This window comes from Pipistrellus kuhlii, unplaced genomic scaffold (genome assembly GCF_014108245.1).
Source record: "Pipistrellus kuhlii isolate mPipKuh1 unplaced genomic scaffold, mPipKuh1.p scaffold_m20_p_17, whole genome shotgun sequence".
Lineage (NCBI taxonomy): Eukaryota > Metazoa > Chordata > Mammalia > Chiroptera > Vespertilionidae > Pipistrellus > Pipistrellus kuhlii.
Genome location: NW_023425482.1, coordinates 3804475 through 3817292, shown reverse-complemented (window position 1 = coordinate 3817292; position 12818 = coordinate 3804475). Strand labels below are relative to the sequence as shown.

Below are 12818 nucleotides of genomic sequence, written 5' to 3'. Positions count from 1 at the left end.
GAAGCTGAGTGCTTCTTGGGTGTCCTTAGTTTCATATAGTGTGATCTCATCTAATTCTGAGACCCCCTTCTCTGAGTCCCCATTTTCAGGCTTCTAAGTTTTCAAAGCTTGAGAACTCTGGTGCCCTAACAGCAACAAACAAACAAACAAACAAACAAACAAAAAACTCCCCACACATCTGGGAAAGAACCTGGTTCATGAGGCTGTAGTTTGTGACCCTTGATGACTAAACTGGGATATCCTGACGGTGGAGGGTCAGGTGGGACAAAACTCAGGAAGGAGGACCTTTCAGAAGGAGGAGAGGAAGTGGGGTGATGCTGCCTGCAGGCTCCTAGGTACCAGGCATCCGTGGCTAGTCCTGACTCTCATCCCACGGATGGGCGGTGAAGGATGGCTAAGAGGGAGTCAGGGGGCCTCCTGGCAGGCAGCCGTGAACTAATCCGGCCCTCAAGCGGCCACTCTGCCCCTCGGTGAATGAAGGAGTCCCTAGACCCGTGAAGCTCCGTGACCCCTGAACCGCGTGAGGTCTGACCCTTCCGGGCGAGCAGCCCCGCCCCCTGCGTCCGGCCCCGCCCCCTCCGCTGGACGTGGGCGCGGGGCACAGCGTCGTGCGCCACCTGCCGTTGTGCGCGCCGTTGGCGCACCACGTGGTTTCTGGGTCTCGAGGCGCGGGCGGCGGGAGGCGGCGGCGGGGCCGGAGCGGGAGCCCCAAGCGCGCCTGCGGCGTCGGGGTCGGAGGACCAAGTGCGTCGCCTGAGGTGCGTGGCGGCCGGGGCTGCGGGCTGAGGTGGCGGGCGGCAGGGGGGTCCGGAGCGGGGCGCGCGGAGTCTGAGGAGGCGCGACCCCCGCGGAGGGCGGAGGCGGGCACTCAGAGACTCCGCTTTTGTCCCCCAAGTTTACTCCGAGCGACGCGAGGCGGAGACCCGGAAAGGGGCGCGGCCGTGACGGCGTTACGGTCCCGGGGCGAGCCGGCGGGGCGCGGTGAGGCGCTGGGAAGATGCTGGAGGTCCAGGTGCTGAAGGTGAGAGGCACGGAGCCCGAGCGGGCGGGGCCCCTCCGCTCCCCCGCAGGCTTCTGGGGGGACGCGGTGTCCGACCCGGGTGGGGGTGCCGGCTGTGGCCCTGGGCTCTCTAAGGAGTCCCGTGCACTGTTTAGGACATAGCATGAGAGTTATTCGCCATTTTCCCGAAATTCCGGTGAGTGGGCGCGGCCAGTATTTATAATCCAGAATCTTGGGGTGTGGGCCGGACTGTTCCCCCACACACCCCGCGTCCGCGCTGGTGGAGCGCCTCTGCACGCCCAGGCCGGTGGATACGGGGACCCTGACCAACTCCCGACATGGGCCCTCTCCAGGGTCACTACCTCCGTTGGACAGGGACGGGGTGACCGGTAACCCTCTTCCCAGCCAACCCCTCACACTTGCGTTTGGCCTCCATTTGTGTGACTCCTGCCCGCTTGCACCGCTGCTCTGGCGGCCACTGGTGACCCTCACGCCTCGGGGCCTGCACCCTTGGAGCTGGGATGCGGGTGGGGGTTCGCGTCCCGGTGGGGGCTCACCCCGGGTGAGGCCTGCTGAGTTGGCGGCAGCTGCAGTTTCTCAGCCCTCGAGTCAGGTGAGTGTACCTTGGCGATGCAAGAGACTGGGGAAGGCGTGCTGTGTTCACCATGTTCCTTGGAGGAAGGAGTTTATAAACCAGAGCAAAGGGGTGGGTTTTGGTTCCTGGGAAAAAGGAAATATAAATTATGTTGTTGTAGTTTTTTTTGTTGGTTTTTAAAAAAATTATTTTATTGGTTTTCTATAAAGAGGAAGAGAGAGGGATAGAGAGAAACATCGATGAGAGAGAATCTTCGATCAGCTACCTCTTACATATTCCCTACTGGGGATGTGCCAGCAACCAAGGTACCAGCATTGAACCTGGGACTTTTCAGTCCACAGGCCGAAGCTCTATCTACTGAGCCAAACCGGTTTTGGCTGTTATAGTTTTTTAAAAATTACATTTCAGTGGGCAGAAGAGAGGGCCATAGCAAATGATGGGATTAAAAAAAACCCAAACTACATTCCTATTTTATGTCATGTTATTTTATATGAATTGAGATTCATAAACATTTGAAGTAGCTGTTTCTGACAGGATTTGCTCTGAGACTTTTAAGGGTTTCAGATCCATCTGCTAAACTCCTAGGAACCTCTCTCTTTTAATTGGATTCAGGAACCTTTTTATCTACCCCCTTAGCTTTGGTCTGCCCCCAACTTCCTGCTCTGACCGTGCTCACACTGAGCAAATTATTTAGACAATATAGGAGAATTTATTTTCCCCAAGTGTAGTGTACTAGTAAGTACCGGTTGTTGTTTTCCAGATTAAGTTAGCTTTTACATGGATGAAATATTTTTCCTCACATGTCCATCAGGTGATGAATAGGCAAGCAAAATTTGGAAGATACATTCAATGGAATATTATTCGGCTCTAAAAAGGCAGGAGCTCTGGCTGGTGTTGTCAGTGGATAGAGTGCAGCCAGTACACTGAAGGGTTGTGGGTTCAATTTCTGGTCAAGGGCATGTACATAGGTTACAGGTTTGATCCCTGGCCCTGCTTGGGGCATGTGCAGGAGAAAACCAATTAATGTGTGTCTCTCGCCTCCCTCCATCCTTTCCACTCTATAAAAATCAGTGGGAAAAATATCCTCAGGTGAGGATTAACAAAAATAAAGGATCCTGGTGATCCAATTCCATTCAAGTCCCAGCTCTTTGGATACTTGGGGACTTTGATTCTGCCTGCTATTTACTTACTTATTTGGGTTAAAATATCCTTACCGAGGATATTTTTTTCCATTGATTTTTAAAGAGTGGAAGTGGGGTGGGGTGGGAGGAGAGAGGCAGAAGCATTGACATGTGAGAGACAGTTTGGTTGCTTCCTGCACATACCCCAACTGGGGCCAGGTATTGAACCAGCAACCCAGGTATGTGCCCTTGACCAGGAATCGAACCTGCGTCTCTTTGGTGCATGGGCCGATGCTCTACCCACTGAGAACACATTCCAGTGCAGTTCTGGGTATTATAGAAGGTCAAAATTCTCTCCTGTGAGCTTGCTTTGGTTACATGACTTAGGTTATTCTTGAAAAACAATTCAGCATCTAATTATAAACAGGACAAGTGTTTATAATTGAACTGGTTCTGGGGTTACACATATTTCAAAGGGATGGGAAGGATTCACAACTGTAAGCCCTTTAGTAAAGGAAGTCAACGGCATTTGTCAGGTGTTGGCCAGAACAAACAATAAATTCTGGCAGGCACACCAGAGTTTGGGTGGCCTCTTAGTGCAGAGGTTGAGACAAGTCCGTGCGCTGAGAGTTCTACAGTTCTCATGAGCAGCAGCTTTACTAGTAAAACTGTTTCTTTCAACTTTCCAATGCTGCTTTTCTCTGGACTCCTTGGAGTCTTATCTTCGCAATTCTGCCAAGGGTTGAGGGTTTTCTGATGCAGACCTTAGGGCTTTCCCTCTGTGGCTCTTCAGAATTTCTCGCCTTAATTATAGCTGCTCTGGCAGGTCCATACTCTGTTCTCTGGCTCCTCTAGCCACAGACTGTGGCTTTCGACTTGAGTTTGTAGCTTCTCTGCACCACCTGGACTGGGGAGAGTTCCCGAGAAAGCTGCATGTAAATGTAGAAAGAAGATTAATTCAAACACCTGTATTCCTGCCACTGGGTACCTAGAAGCCAAATCTTGGAATGTCATTGCTTTTAGGCTCTTTTAGGAGGAAGGTTTAGGAAATAGACACATAAGATAACTACATAAATAACTTCCTATTACTTTCAATTCAAATTTAATTTTTCATTTTATATTTGCATCTTTAATAGTGAAAATCTTAGTTTCTAAGATAACAAGATACATTCAAAGAAATATGACTTTCATCTCTGTTCTTTTGTATCCCATTTCTGGCTTCCTCTATAGGTAATAATTTGTATTTGGTTTTGTTATCTACCTTCATTTATTTCTTTGGACATGAGCAGAATGTATATTTCCTTCTTACTTTTTAAAAATAATATATTTTTATTGATTTTAGAGAGGAAGGAAAAAAGAGAGAAAGAGAAAGAGATAGAAAATCAATGATGAGAATCATTGGTCAGCTGCTTTCTACACGCCCCTACTGGGGATCAAGCCCACAATCAGGCATGAGCCCTGACCAGGAATCGAACCAATACCTCTGGGTTCATAGGTCACTGCTCAACCAGTGAGCATATCAGCTGGGGTATTTCCTCTCTTTCTTATGAAAGACATAGGATACTAAAAACATTGCCTGAACCTTACTTTTACATTTTATTATGGATATTTTCAAAATACAGGAGCTCAAGGATATTGATCTCTGCTTTTTGAGTCATAATACATAATAAAGAATTACATATTATTGGTGACATGTTTTAGATTTTATTTTTGTGTCTTTTATCTTTTTTTCCTAGCTTTATTGAAAGGCAATTAACTGTAACATTGTATAAGTTTAAGGCATACAACATGATGATTTGATATGCATGTATATTGAGGGTCTTTTATCTTTGGTCTGACTATTTAAAAGAGGTGCTTATCAAGAATTTGTTAGATCACTTAAATTAGAAACAGTCATTGTGATTCTAAGTTTTATTATTTTGCGGTTCTACTTTAAAATCATGCATTATTTTGTTTGTCTTAAAATTTTACAGATTGAAGATCTAGGTTGCTTCTGGGTTATTATAAAAGGGAATAGTCCCCTTTTAGATCATGAAGCTGACTACCAAGAACTAAATAGTGCCATGAATGACTTCTATAATAGCATGCGTCAAGATATCAAAATAAAACCATTAATGTTGGAAGAAGGGCAGGTATGTATCTAAATGTGCTTTAAGCACCATCTCTTGAAATACTTCTCAAAATATAGAATATTTTGGCAACTAAGATGATAAAAGATTTTAAAGTATTCTGTGGCTTGTAATCATTGCCTTGTGTTAAGTTCTTTTGTTAAGTTCTTTTGGTTGCACAGGTTAATCATGGAACATGGCAGTTGTATAGGGTCATATGGGGCAACAGGAGATGGACTGTAAATTCAGGCATTGGGTCCACCCTCTTGAGACCAGAGGTATTATTCTAGATTTATCACAGGTGTTGGCACCTCAGCAAAGAGGATATGGGGGTTTGCAGTCTAGGGTTGACGCTTCCCTTGTAGTTTGCCCATGACTTTGGTCAATTCATGCTCCTTTATTTTTCTTACCCTAAATCATTGTTCTTCCTTGCTTTCTTGTAGCCTCAATTCCAAATCCTGTTATCTGATTCTGTCTATAGATCAGTTATTTCTCAGAAAAGTTTGAATTTTTTAAATAGCATGATAGGAAAAGATTTATAAACTCTTTATGAGAAAAATTATAAACAATTTTAATTCCTTAAAATGGCTGCAATGAGAAGGCAGGCTGCAAGATAGTATATGAATGAGAGAATGAAAGGAGAGTGTGTGGATGTGCGGGTAGTGTCTATTTGTGAGTGAGGGACAACTATATTCCAAGGGACTGTTGGGGACTGCTGAACTGGTCAGCCTCCACTGCTGCTGAAATCTCTCCCGGAGCGACTGGCTCTGCCACAGAGACCACACCATTTGAAGGAGAGAGTGGCTTTGATCAGAAGCTGAGTCTTACCTTCAATTGGGAAGAATCAGATGCTCCTGGGACTCTACAACTACAACAGCCAGAGACCAGCTGCGAACCCACAAACACCAGGTTTCAAGCAGCATGAATACGCAGACTTGGATGAGCTCTGCACCTTCTCACAGAAAGGTCAGATTTCGCCCAGAGAAAGGTGAGGTCTGCGATCCAGGCTGGAGGGAGAAATGCGCACAGCAGGATCTAGAGTAGGGGTGTCAAACTCAATCAGAGAAGGGGCCAAAATCTAAAATCCAGCCTAAATCGCGGGCCGAATGGTTTACTGAACAGTCATAAACTGTCATTGTGATGGAAATGCAGCGGAGTGCAGTGATGACAGCGCGGTGCGGGCCACATTGCAAGGCCTGGCGGGACGGATTTGGCCCTCTGGCCTTGTGTTTGACACATGTGATCTAGAGGTTCAGAGGAAGTCTGCGCCTCACAAAATCGGTGGCCATTGGGGCCAGTGTAGTCTGTGAATGTGGCAGGACTGCTGATAGAAGGGAACTCTAGAAATCAACCCATAGTTGGGCTGAGCACAAAAAAGCAGCCTGAAGCTTTACCAGTAAACTTGCTGTGCTGTGCAGGGAAGCGGTGGGAGAGAAGACGTGCACAGAGACATAAGCAGAATTGTGCCCAGTGCAGGGGCAAAAAAGCCATGAGTTTGTGCACTTTGACTCTTTTTTCTCTCTTTAAATCCTTGCTTTTGATTGCTAAGCCCAGTACATAGGAACACCCAATTAAAAACACTCTCAGAGACTGCAGGGGAAAGTTGTTTTTGTGGAACCTGGGATCAGAGTGGGGAGAAATGATAGGGAAAAAACCCAGTCCTGGGGCAGACCATACCCCCAAGCCAGTATTAAGTGCAGCAGGGAAAACAGATTGTAAATACTGAGTAAGGAGGACTTTATAGCCCCAGATGTCAATCCAGAAACACTGCCACCCAAGGGTTGAATCACAAATTGACTCTTGTGTAAACACAACTACAGGCAGGCTGAGAAACAAAGAAATACTGCCTGTTTGAAAACAAGATTGTGACTATGACACAAAGGAGTGGTGGAACACAGGGAACTTCAGTACTGTCCTGACTACCTGACAAGAAACACGTGTGCCAAACTGCACATTTTTATTTTTTATCTTTTAAGAAACTATTTTTTTGTTTTTTCTGACTTGATTTTAACTTTTTAATTATTATATATTTTTAAAATCAGTATTATTACTACTGATTTTATCTTTTTAAAAAAAGTTTTATTTTAATTTTCTCTTTATTTTATTTTGGCATTAGTGTTCTACATTCTATTTTAATTTTTTCTTTAGCATCATTTTACTCTATCTCAACTTTACCTTTATGCTAACACACTCTCACTTTTCCCCTTTGTTGTCCTGTTTTTATTTCCCTATTCCTGCTTTAGATTTTCTCTATTCCTTCTTTTTACTCCCTGTTAATTCATCCTACTTATATATCTAATTTCCAGTCCCTTGCTCCAAGTCCATACACATCTCTCTTCTCTTCCTTTTTTGTTTTTTTAAAATGTTTTTTGTTTTATTTTGTTTTCTTCTTTTTCTCTGTCCTATTGTTGTTAGATTGTTGATTAGCTTTTTTTTTGTTTGTTTATGTGATTGTTTCTCTTTTTTTGCTTCTGTTTTTCATCTCACTTGTTATTATTTGTTGTTTATAGTTTGCATTCATATCTAGGTGTTAGTTGTTTGCATTTTTTTGATTAGTTGTTGTTCTATTTGAGTTTCCCCTCATATAAATAGTTTTTCCACCTTTTTTATTCTCCTTATTTTCTCTCTTATTTTTTATCCTATTTTTTTGCACTATTTTTTTTTTAAATCCCCTAATTCTCTCTCTCTCTTTTTTTTTAATAACCCCAAATAAAGGTGAACCCCAAATAAAGGTGGTCACCTTTATTTGGGGTTATTAGTATCATGAATACATTTGTGTTCAGTGCCTTGTGCATTGTGCCTTGTTGTGTTGTATTTTGTGCCTTTAAGTCAATGCAGGAGAGAGAGAGCTATATGATCAGACACCCAGAGAGGAGAGATTATAGGGAGACAAAGAAACAGCTCACATATGGAAGAAAAGCAGGCATCACTAGGAAAGGAAGTAAATTAAATGGAAAAAAGCAACCTGCCAGAGAAAGAATTCAGAGAAAGGTCATAAGGTCAGAAGACAAATTCAACAATATGTATAAGAACCAAGAGGAAATGAAGAAGAACCAAGAAGAAATGAAAAATGACATCACTACAATAAAGAACTCAGTAGAAAGTATCAACAGTAGAGTAGAAGAAATGGAGAATTGCATCAGTGAGCTAGAAGACAAAATGGGGAAAAAAATACCCAAGCAGAGCAGCATCTAGGAAAAAAACTTGAAAAAAGGAGGAGAGCCTAAGGGAACTTTGGGACAACACGAAACGAAACAACATCTACATAATAGGGGTGCCAGAAGGAGAGAAAAATGAGCAAGGAATAGAAAACCTGTTTAAAGAAATAATCACAGAAAACTTCCCTGATACAGGGAAGAGAAAAACTCACACAAGTCCAAGATGCTCACATAGTCCCAAACAAAATGAACCCTGAAAGACCGACACCAAAGTACATTATAATTAAACTAGATGCCTGATGCACGAAAATTCATGCAGAATGGGCCTTCTTTATCCTGGCTGCCAGCACAGCCTTTGCTCTGGCCCGGAGCTGCCTTTCTGCCTTCCCACGCTGCCCAGAGGCCCTCAGTGGCTGGGGTGCTGCCCCCAGCTACTGGGTGCCTGTATTTGCAAATTAAGCTGCCATCTTTGTTGGGCTAATTTGCATATTCACTTCTGATTGGCTGGTGGGCGTTGCAAAGGTATGGTCAGTTTCCATCTTTCTCTTTTATTAGTGTAGACTGGCAAACAACAGCGATAAAGTAAGAATCTTAAAAGCAGCCAGAGAGAGACAGAAAGTTACCCATCAGACTAACGACTGATTTCTCAACAGAAGCACATCAGGCCAGAAGGGAATGGAATGAAATGCACAAAGTTGTGCAAAGGAAGGGTCTGAATCCAAGAATACTGTACCCAGCAAGGCTATCAATCAAAATTGAAGGTGAAATCAGGAGCTTCACAGACAAAAAAGACTAGGAGTTTATTACCTCCAAACCAGCAATACAAGAAATATTGGGTCTGCTGTAAAAAGAAGAAATAGGAAGTGAAGAAGGAACACAGGGATAAAAAATAAAAATGGTGACAAGTACTTATCAATAATAACTTTAAATATAAATGGATTAAATGCCCCAATCAAAAGACATAGGGTAGCTGAGTGGATAAAAAAACCTGCTGTCTACAGAAAATCCACTTCAGATAAAAGGACTCACACAGATTGATGGTGAAAGGATGGAAAAGGTATTTCAGGTGAGTGGAAATGAGAAAAAAAAGTGGGATAGCAATACTTCTATCTGACAAATTAGGTCTCAAAGTGAAGGACATAACAAGAGATAAGGAAGGCCACTTCATAATACTAAAGGGAGCAATCCAACAAGAAGATATAACTCTGGTAAACACATCACCAAATGCAGGAGCACCCAAGTACATAAAAAAACTGGAGGCTATCAAGGGAGAGATTAACAGCAATACAGTCACAGTAGGTACTTTAATACCCCACTAACACCACTGGGCAAATACTCTAAACAAAAAATCAGCAAAGAAATAATCCTAAATGACATGCTATATCAGAATGAATTAATTGACCTCTTCAGAACATTTCACCCCCAGCCATAGAATATATATTCTTCTCCAGTGCATGAGTCATTTTCAAAGATAGACCACAGGCAAAGTCTCTTCAAATTAAAGAAGATAGAAATCATATCAAGCATCTTCTCAGATCACAATGGCATAAAACTAGAAATCAACTACAATAAAAACAATGAAAAATAATCAAACACCTGGAGGCTAAATAGCATGCTATTGAACAATGCCTGGATTACCAGAGAGATAAAAGAAAAAATAAAAAGCATCATGGCCATAAACGACAATGAAAACATAACAATCTAAAATCTGTGAGACACAGTGAAAGCAGTCTTCAGAGGGAAGTTTATAGCTCTACAGGCCTACCGGAAAATACAAGAAACAATGGTAATAAATTATCTAAACCTACAACTCAGAAAGAGAGCAACAAGAAAATCCCAGTGTAAGCAGAAGGATGGAAATGATAAAGATCAGAGTGAAGATAAATGACATAGAGACAAAACAACAACAACACAGAAAAGATCAACAAAACCAAGAACTGGTTCTTTGAAAGGACAAACAAGAATGATGAACATCTAGCCAGGCTCACCAAGAAGCAAAGAGAGAGGACCCAAATCAGAAATGAAAGAGGTGAAGTAACAACCAATCTCACAGAAATACAAACGATTATGAAAAAACACTATGAACAACTCTATTCCGACGAAATGGACATATTCTTAGAAAAATATAAGCTCCCAAAACTCAACCAAGAAAAATAAGAAAAACCTGAATAACTACCAAAGAAATTGGAATAGTGATAAAAATACCTTCCAGCAAACAAAAGCCTTGGTCCAAATGGCTTTACAGGGTAGTTCTACCAAGCATTCAAAGAAGAACTAAACCTATCTTCAGACTACTCCAAGAAATTCAAGAGGAAGGCATAATTCCAAGCTCTTTATATGAAGTCAACATTATCCTAACACCAAAACTAGATAAAGACACCACATAAAAAGAGAACTAGAGGCCAATATCCTTGATGAACATAGATGCTAAAATCCTCAACAAAATTCTAGCAACTCGGATTCAGCAATACATTAGAAAGATCATACACCATGACCATGTGGGATTTATTCTGGTGATGCAAGGATGGTACCATATGGTGCAAATTAATAAATGTGATAGATCGATCCAAGATGCCTGCGCCCAGGTGAACACCTAGCCGCAGCCGCACACAACAATTTCAATAAAATACAACAAAAATATAAAACAGACATTACCCAGAACTACAGGAAGGTTGACTGACTGGAAATTCTTCAGTGAGAAGCAAGGAGAAAACCAGAAGGAGGCGCGGAGGAGCTTTAAAAGCCCAAGAGGTGCCGGCAGCAAGCACTGAAGGACCCGCATAGGGCGGGGCTGATGGAAGCCAAAGCTGCAGGCTCCACCCTGAAACCCCGTCCCATCTGTAACTGCGAAATGAGACAACAAAATAGATCACAAACAAAAGAAATGGAGGACAAAAAGCATCTGGATATAGAGTTCAAATCTACGCTTATAAGGTTTTTCAAGAATTTCCTAGAAAAGATGGATAAGACCTATGAGGATATGAAAAGAGATCAACTAGAATTAATAAGGAGCCAACAAGAAATGATAAGGGATCAACAAGAAATAAAGAATACATTGTCTGAAATAAAAAATATTTTACAGAGTCCTAAAAACAGAAGGGAAGATCGCAAGAATCAAGTCAAAGATTTGGAACATAAAGAGCCAGAAGACACTCCTCCACAGAAGCTAGAAGGCAAGAGAATCCAGAAAATTGAAGATAATGTAAGAAACCTCTGGGACAACTTCAAGCGAACCAACATCAGAATTATGGGGGTCCCAGAAGATGAGAGAGAGCAAGATATCGAAAACATACTGAAAGAAATAGTGACAGAAAACTTTCCCCACCAGGTGAAAGAATTAGACTTACAAGTCCAGGAAGCGCACAGAACTCCAAACAAAAGGAATCCAAAGAGGACCACACCGAGACACATCATACTTAAAATTCCAAGAGCAAAAGACAAAGAGAATATTAAAAGAAGCAAGAGCAAAGAAGGTAGTTACCTATAAAGGAGCACCTATACGATTGTCAGCTGACTTCTCAACAGAAACCATGCAGGCCAGAAGGGAATGGCAAGAAATATTCAAGGTGATGAATAGCAAGAACCTACAGCCAAAAATAATCTACCCAGCAAAGCTATCACTCAGAATTGAAGGTCAGATAAAGAGCTTCACTAATAAAAAAAAGCTAAAGGAATTCATCACCGTCAAACCAGAATTATATGAATTGCTGAAGGGGGTTCTTTCTGAAGAGAAAGTAAACAAAGATAAAAATTATGAACAACAAATACGTAACTATCAACAAGTGAATCTCAAAACCAAGGAAATTAAAAAAATCTGATGAACAATAGTAACTGTTGAATATAATAGAATCAGAGGTATGGAAGGGGAGTGAACTGACGATTCTTGGGGAAAAGGGGAGAGGGGGGCATGGGAAGAGACTGAACATAAACTGTGCACCTATGGATGAGGACAATGGGGAGTGGGGAAAGGGCAGAGGGTGGGGTGGGAACCTGGTGGAGGAGAGCAATGGTGGGGGGGGGGCGGAGAAGGAACATTTGTAATAATATGAACAATAAAAACTTACTAAAAAAAATAAATGTGTTAGATCACATAAACTGAGAGACAAAAATCACATAATCATATCAATTGATGCGGAAAAAGCATATGACAAAGTCCAATACCCTTTCTTGATAAAAATTCTCAGCACAGTGGGAACAGAGGGATCATACCTCACCATAGTAAAAACCGTATATGGCAAACCTACAGCCAACATCATACTCAATGGGCAAAAACTAAAACCATTTCCCCTAAGAACAGGAACAAGATAAGGATGCCCACTGTCACTACTCTTGTTTGACACGGTACTAGAAGTACTAGCCATAGCGATCAGACAAGAAGAAAAAATAAAAGGCATCCAAGTTGGAAAAGAAGTAAAACTGTATTTGTAGATGATATGATACTATACATAGAAAACCACGAAGACTCCACCAAAAAACAGACCTAATAAATGAATTTAACAATGTAGCAGGATACAAAATTAACACCCAAAAGTCAATGGCCTTTTTATATACCACTAATGAACTCACAGAAAGAGAAATGAAAAAAATCCCATTTACCATTGCACGCGTGTGCGCACGTGCGCACACACACACAAATAAAATTATGATATCTAGGAATAGCCGAAACCAGTTTGGCTCAGTGGTAGAGCGTCGGTCTGCAGACTGAAGGGTCCCAGGTTCGATTCTGGTCAGGGGCATGTACGTTGGTTGCGGGCACATCCCCAGTCGGGGGTGTGCAAGAGGCAGCTGGTCAATGTTTCTCTCTCATTGACATTTCTAGCTATCTCTCTTCTCTGT

General features: G+C 42.3%; 1 protein-coding gene across 1 annotated transcript in view; it reads left to right on the top strand.

Annotated features, from left to right (window-relative positions):
• The window catches only part of TDRD12 (tudor domain containing 12), a 117803-nt gene that overhangs the window by 5445 nt on the left and 99540 nt on the right, over positions 1-12818 (top strand). Inside the window, exons 2-4 of the mRNA XM_045582895.1 lie at positions 549-744; positions 987-1021; positions 4690-4848. Coding sequence (XP_045438851.1) covers positions 549-744; positions 987-1021; positions 4690-4848 — 390 coding nt within the window. The remainder of the gene's footprint in view (positions 1-548; positions 745-986; positions 1022-4689; positions 4849-12818) is intronic.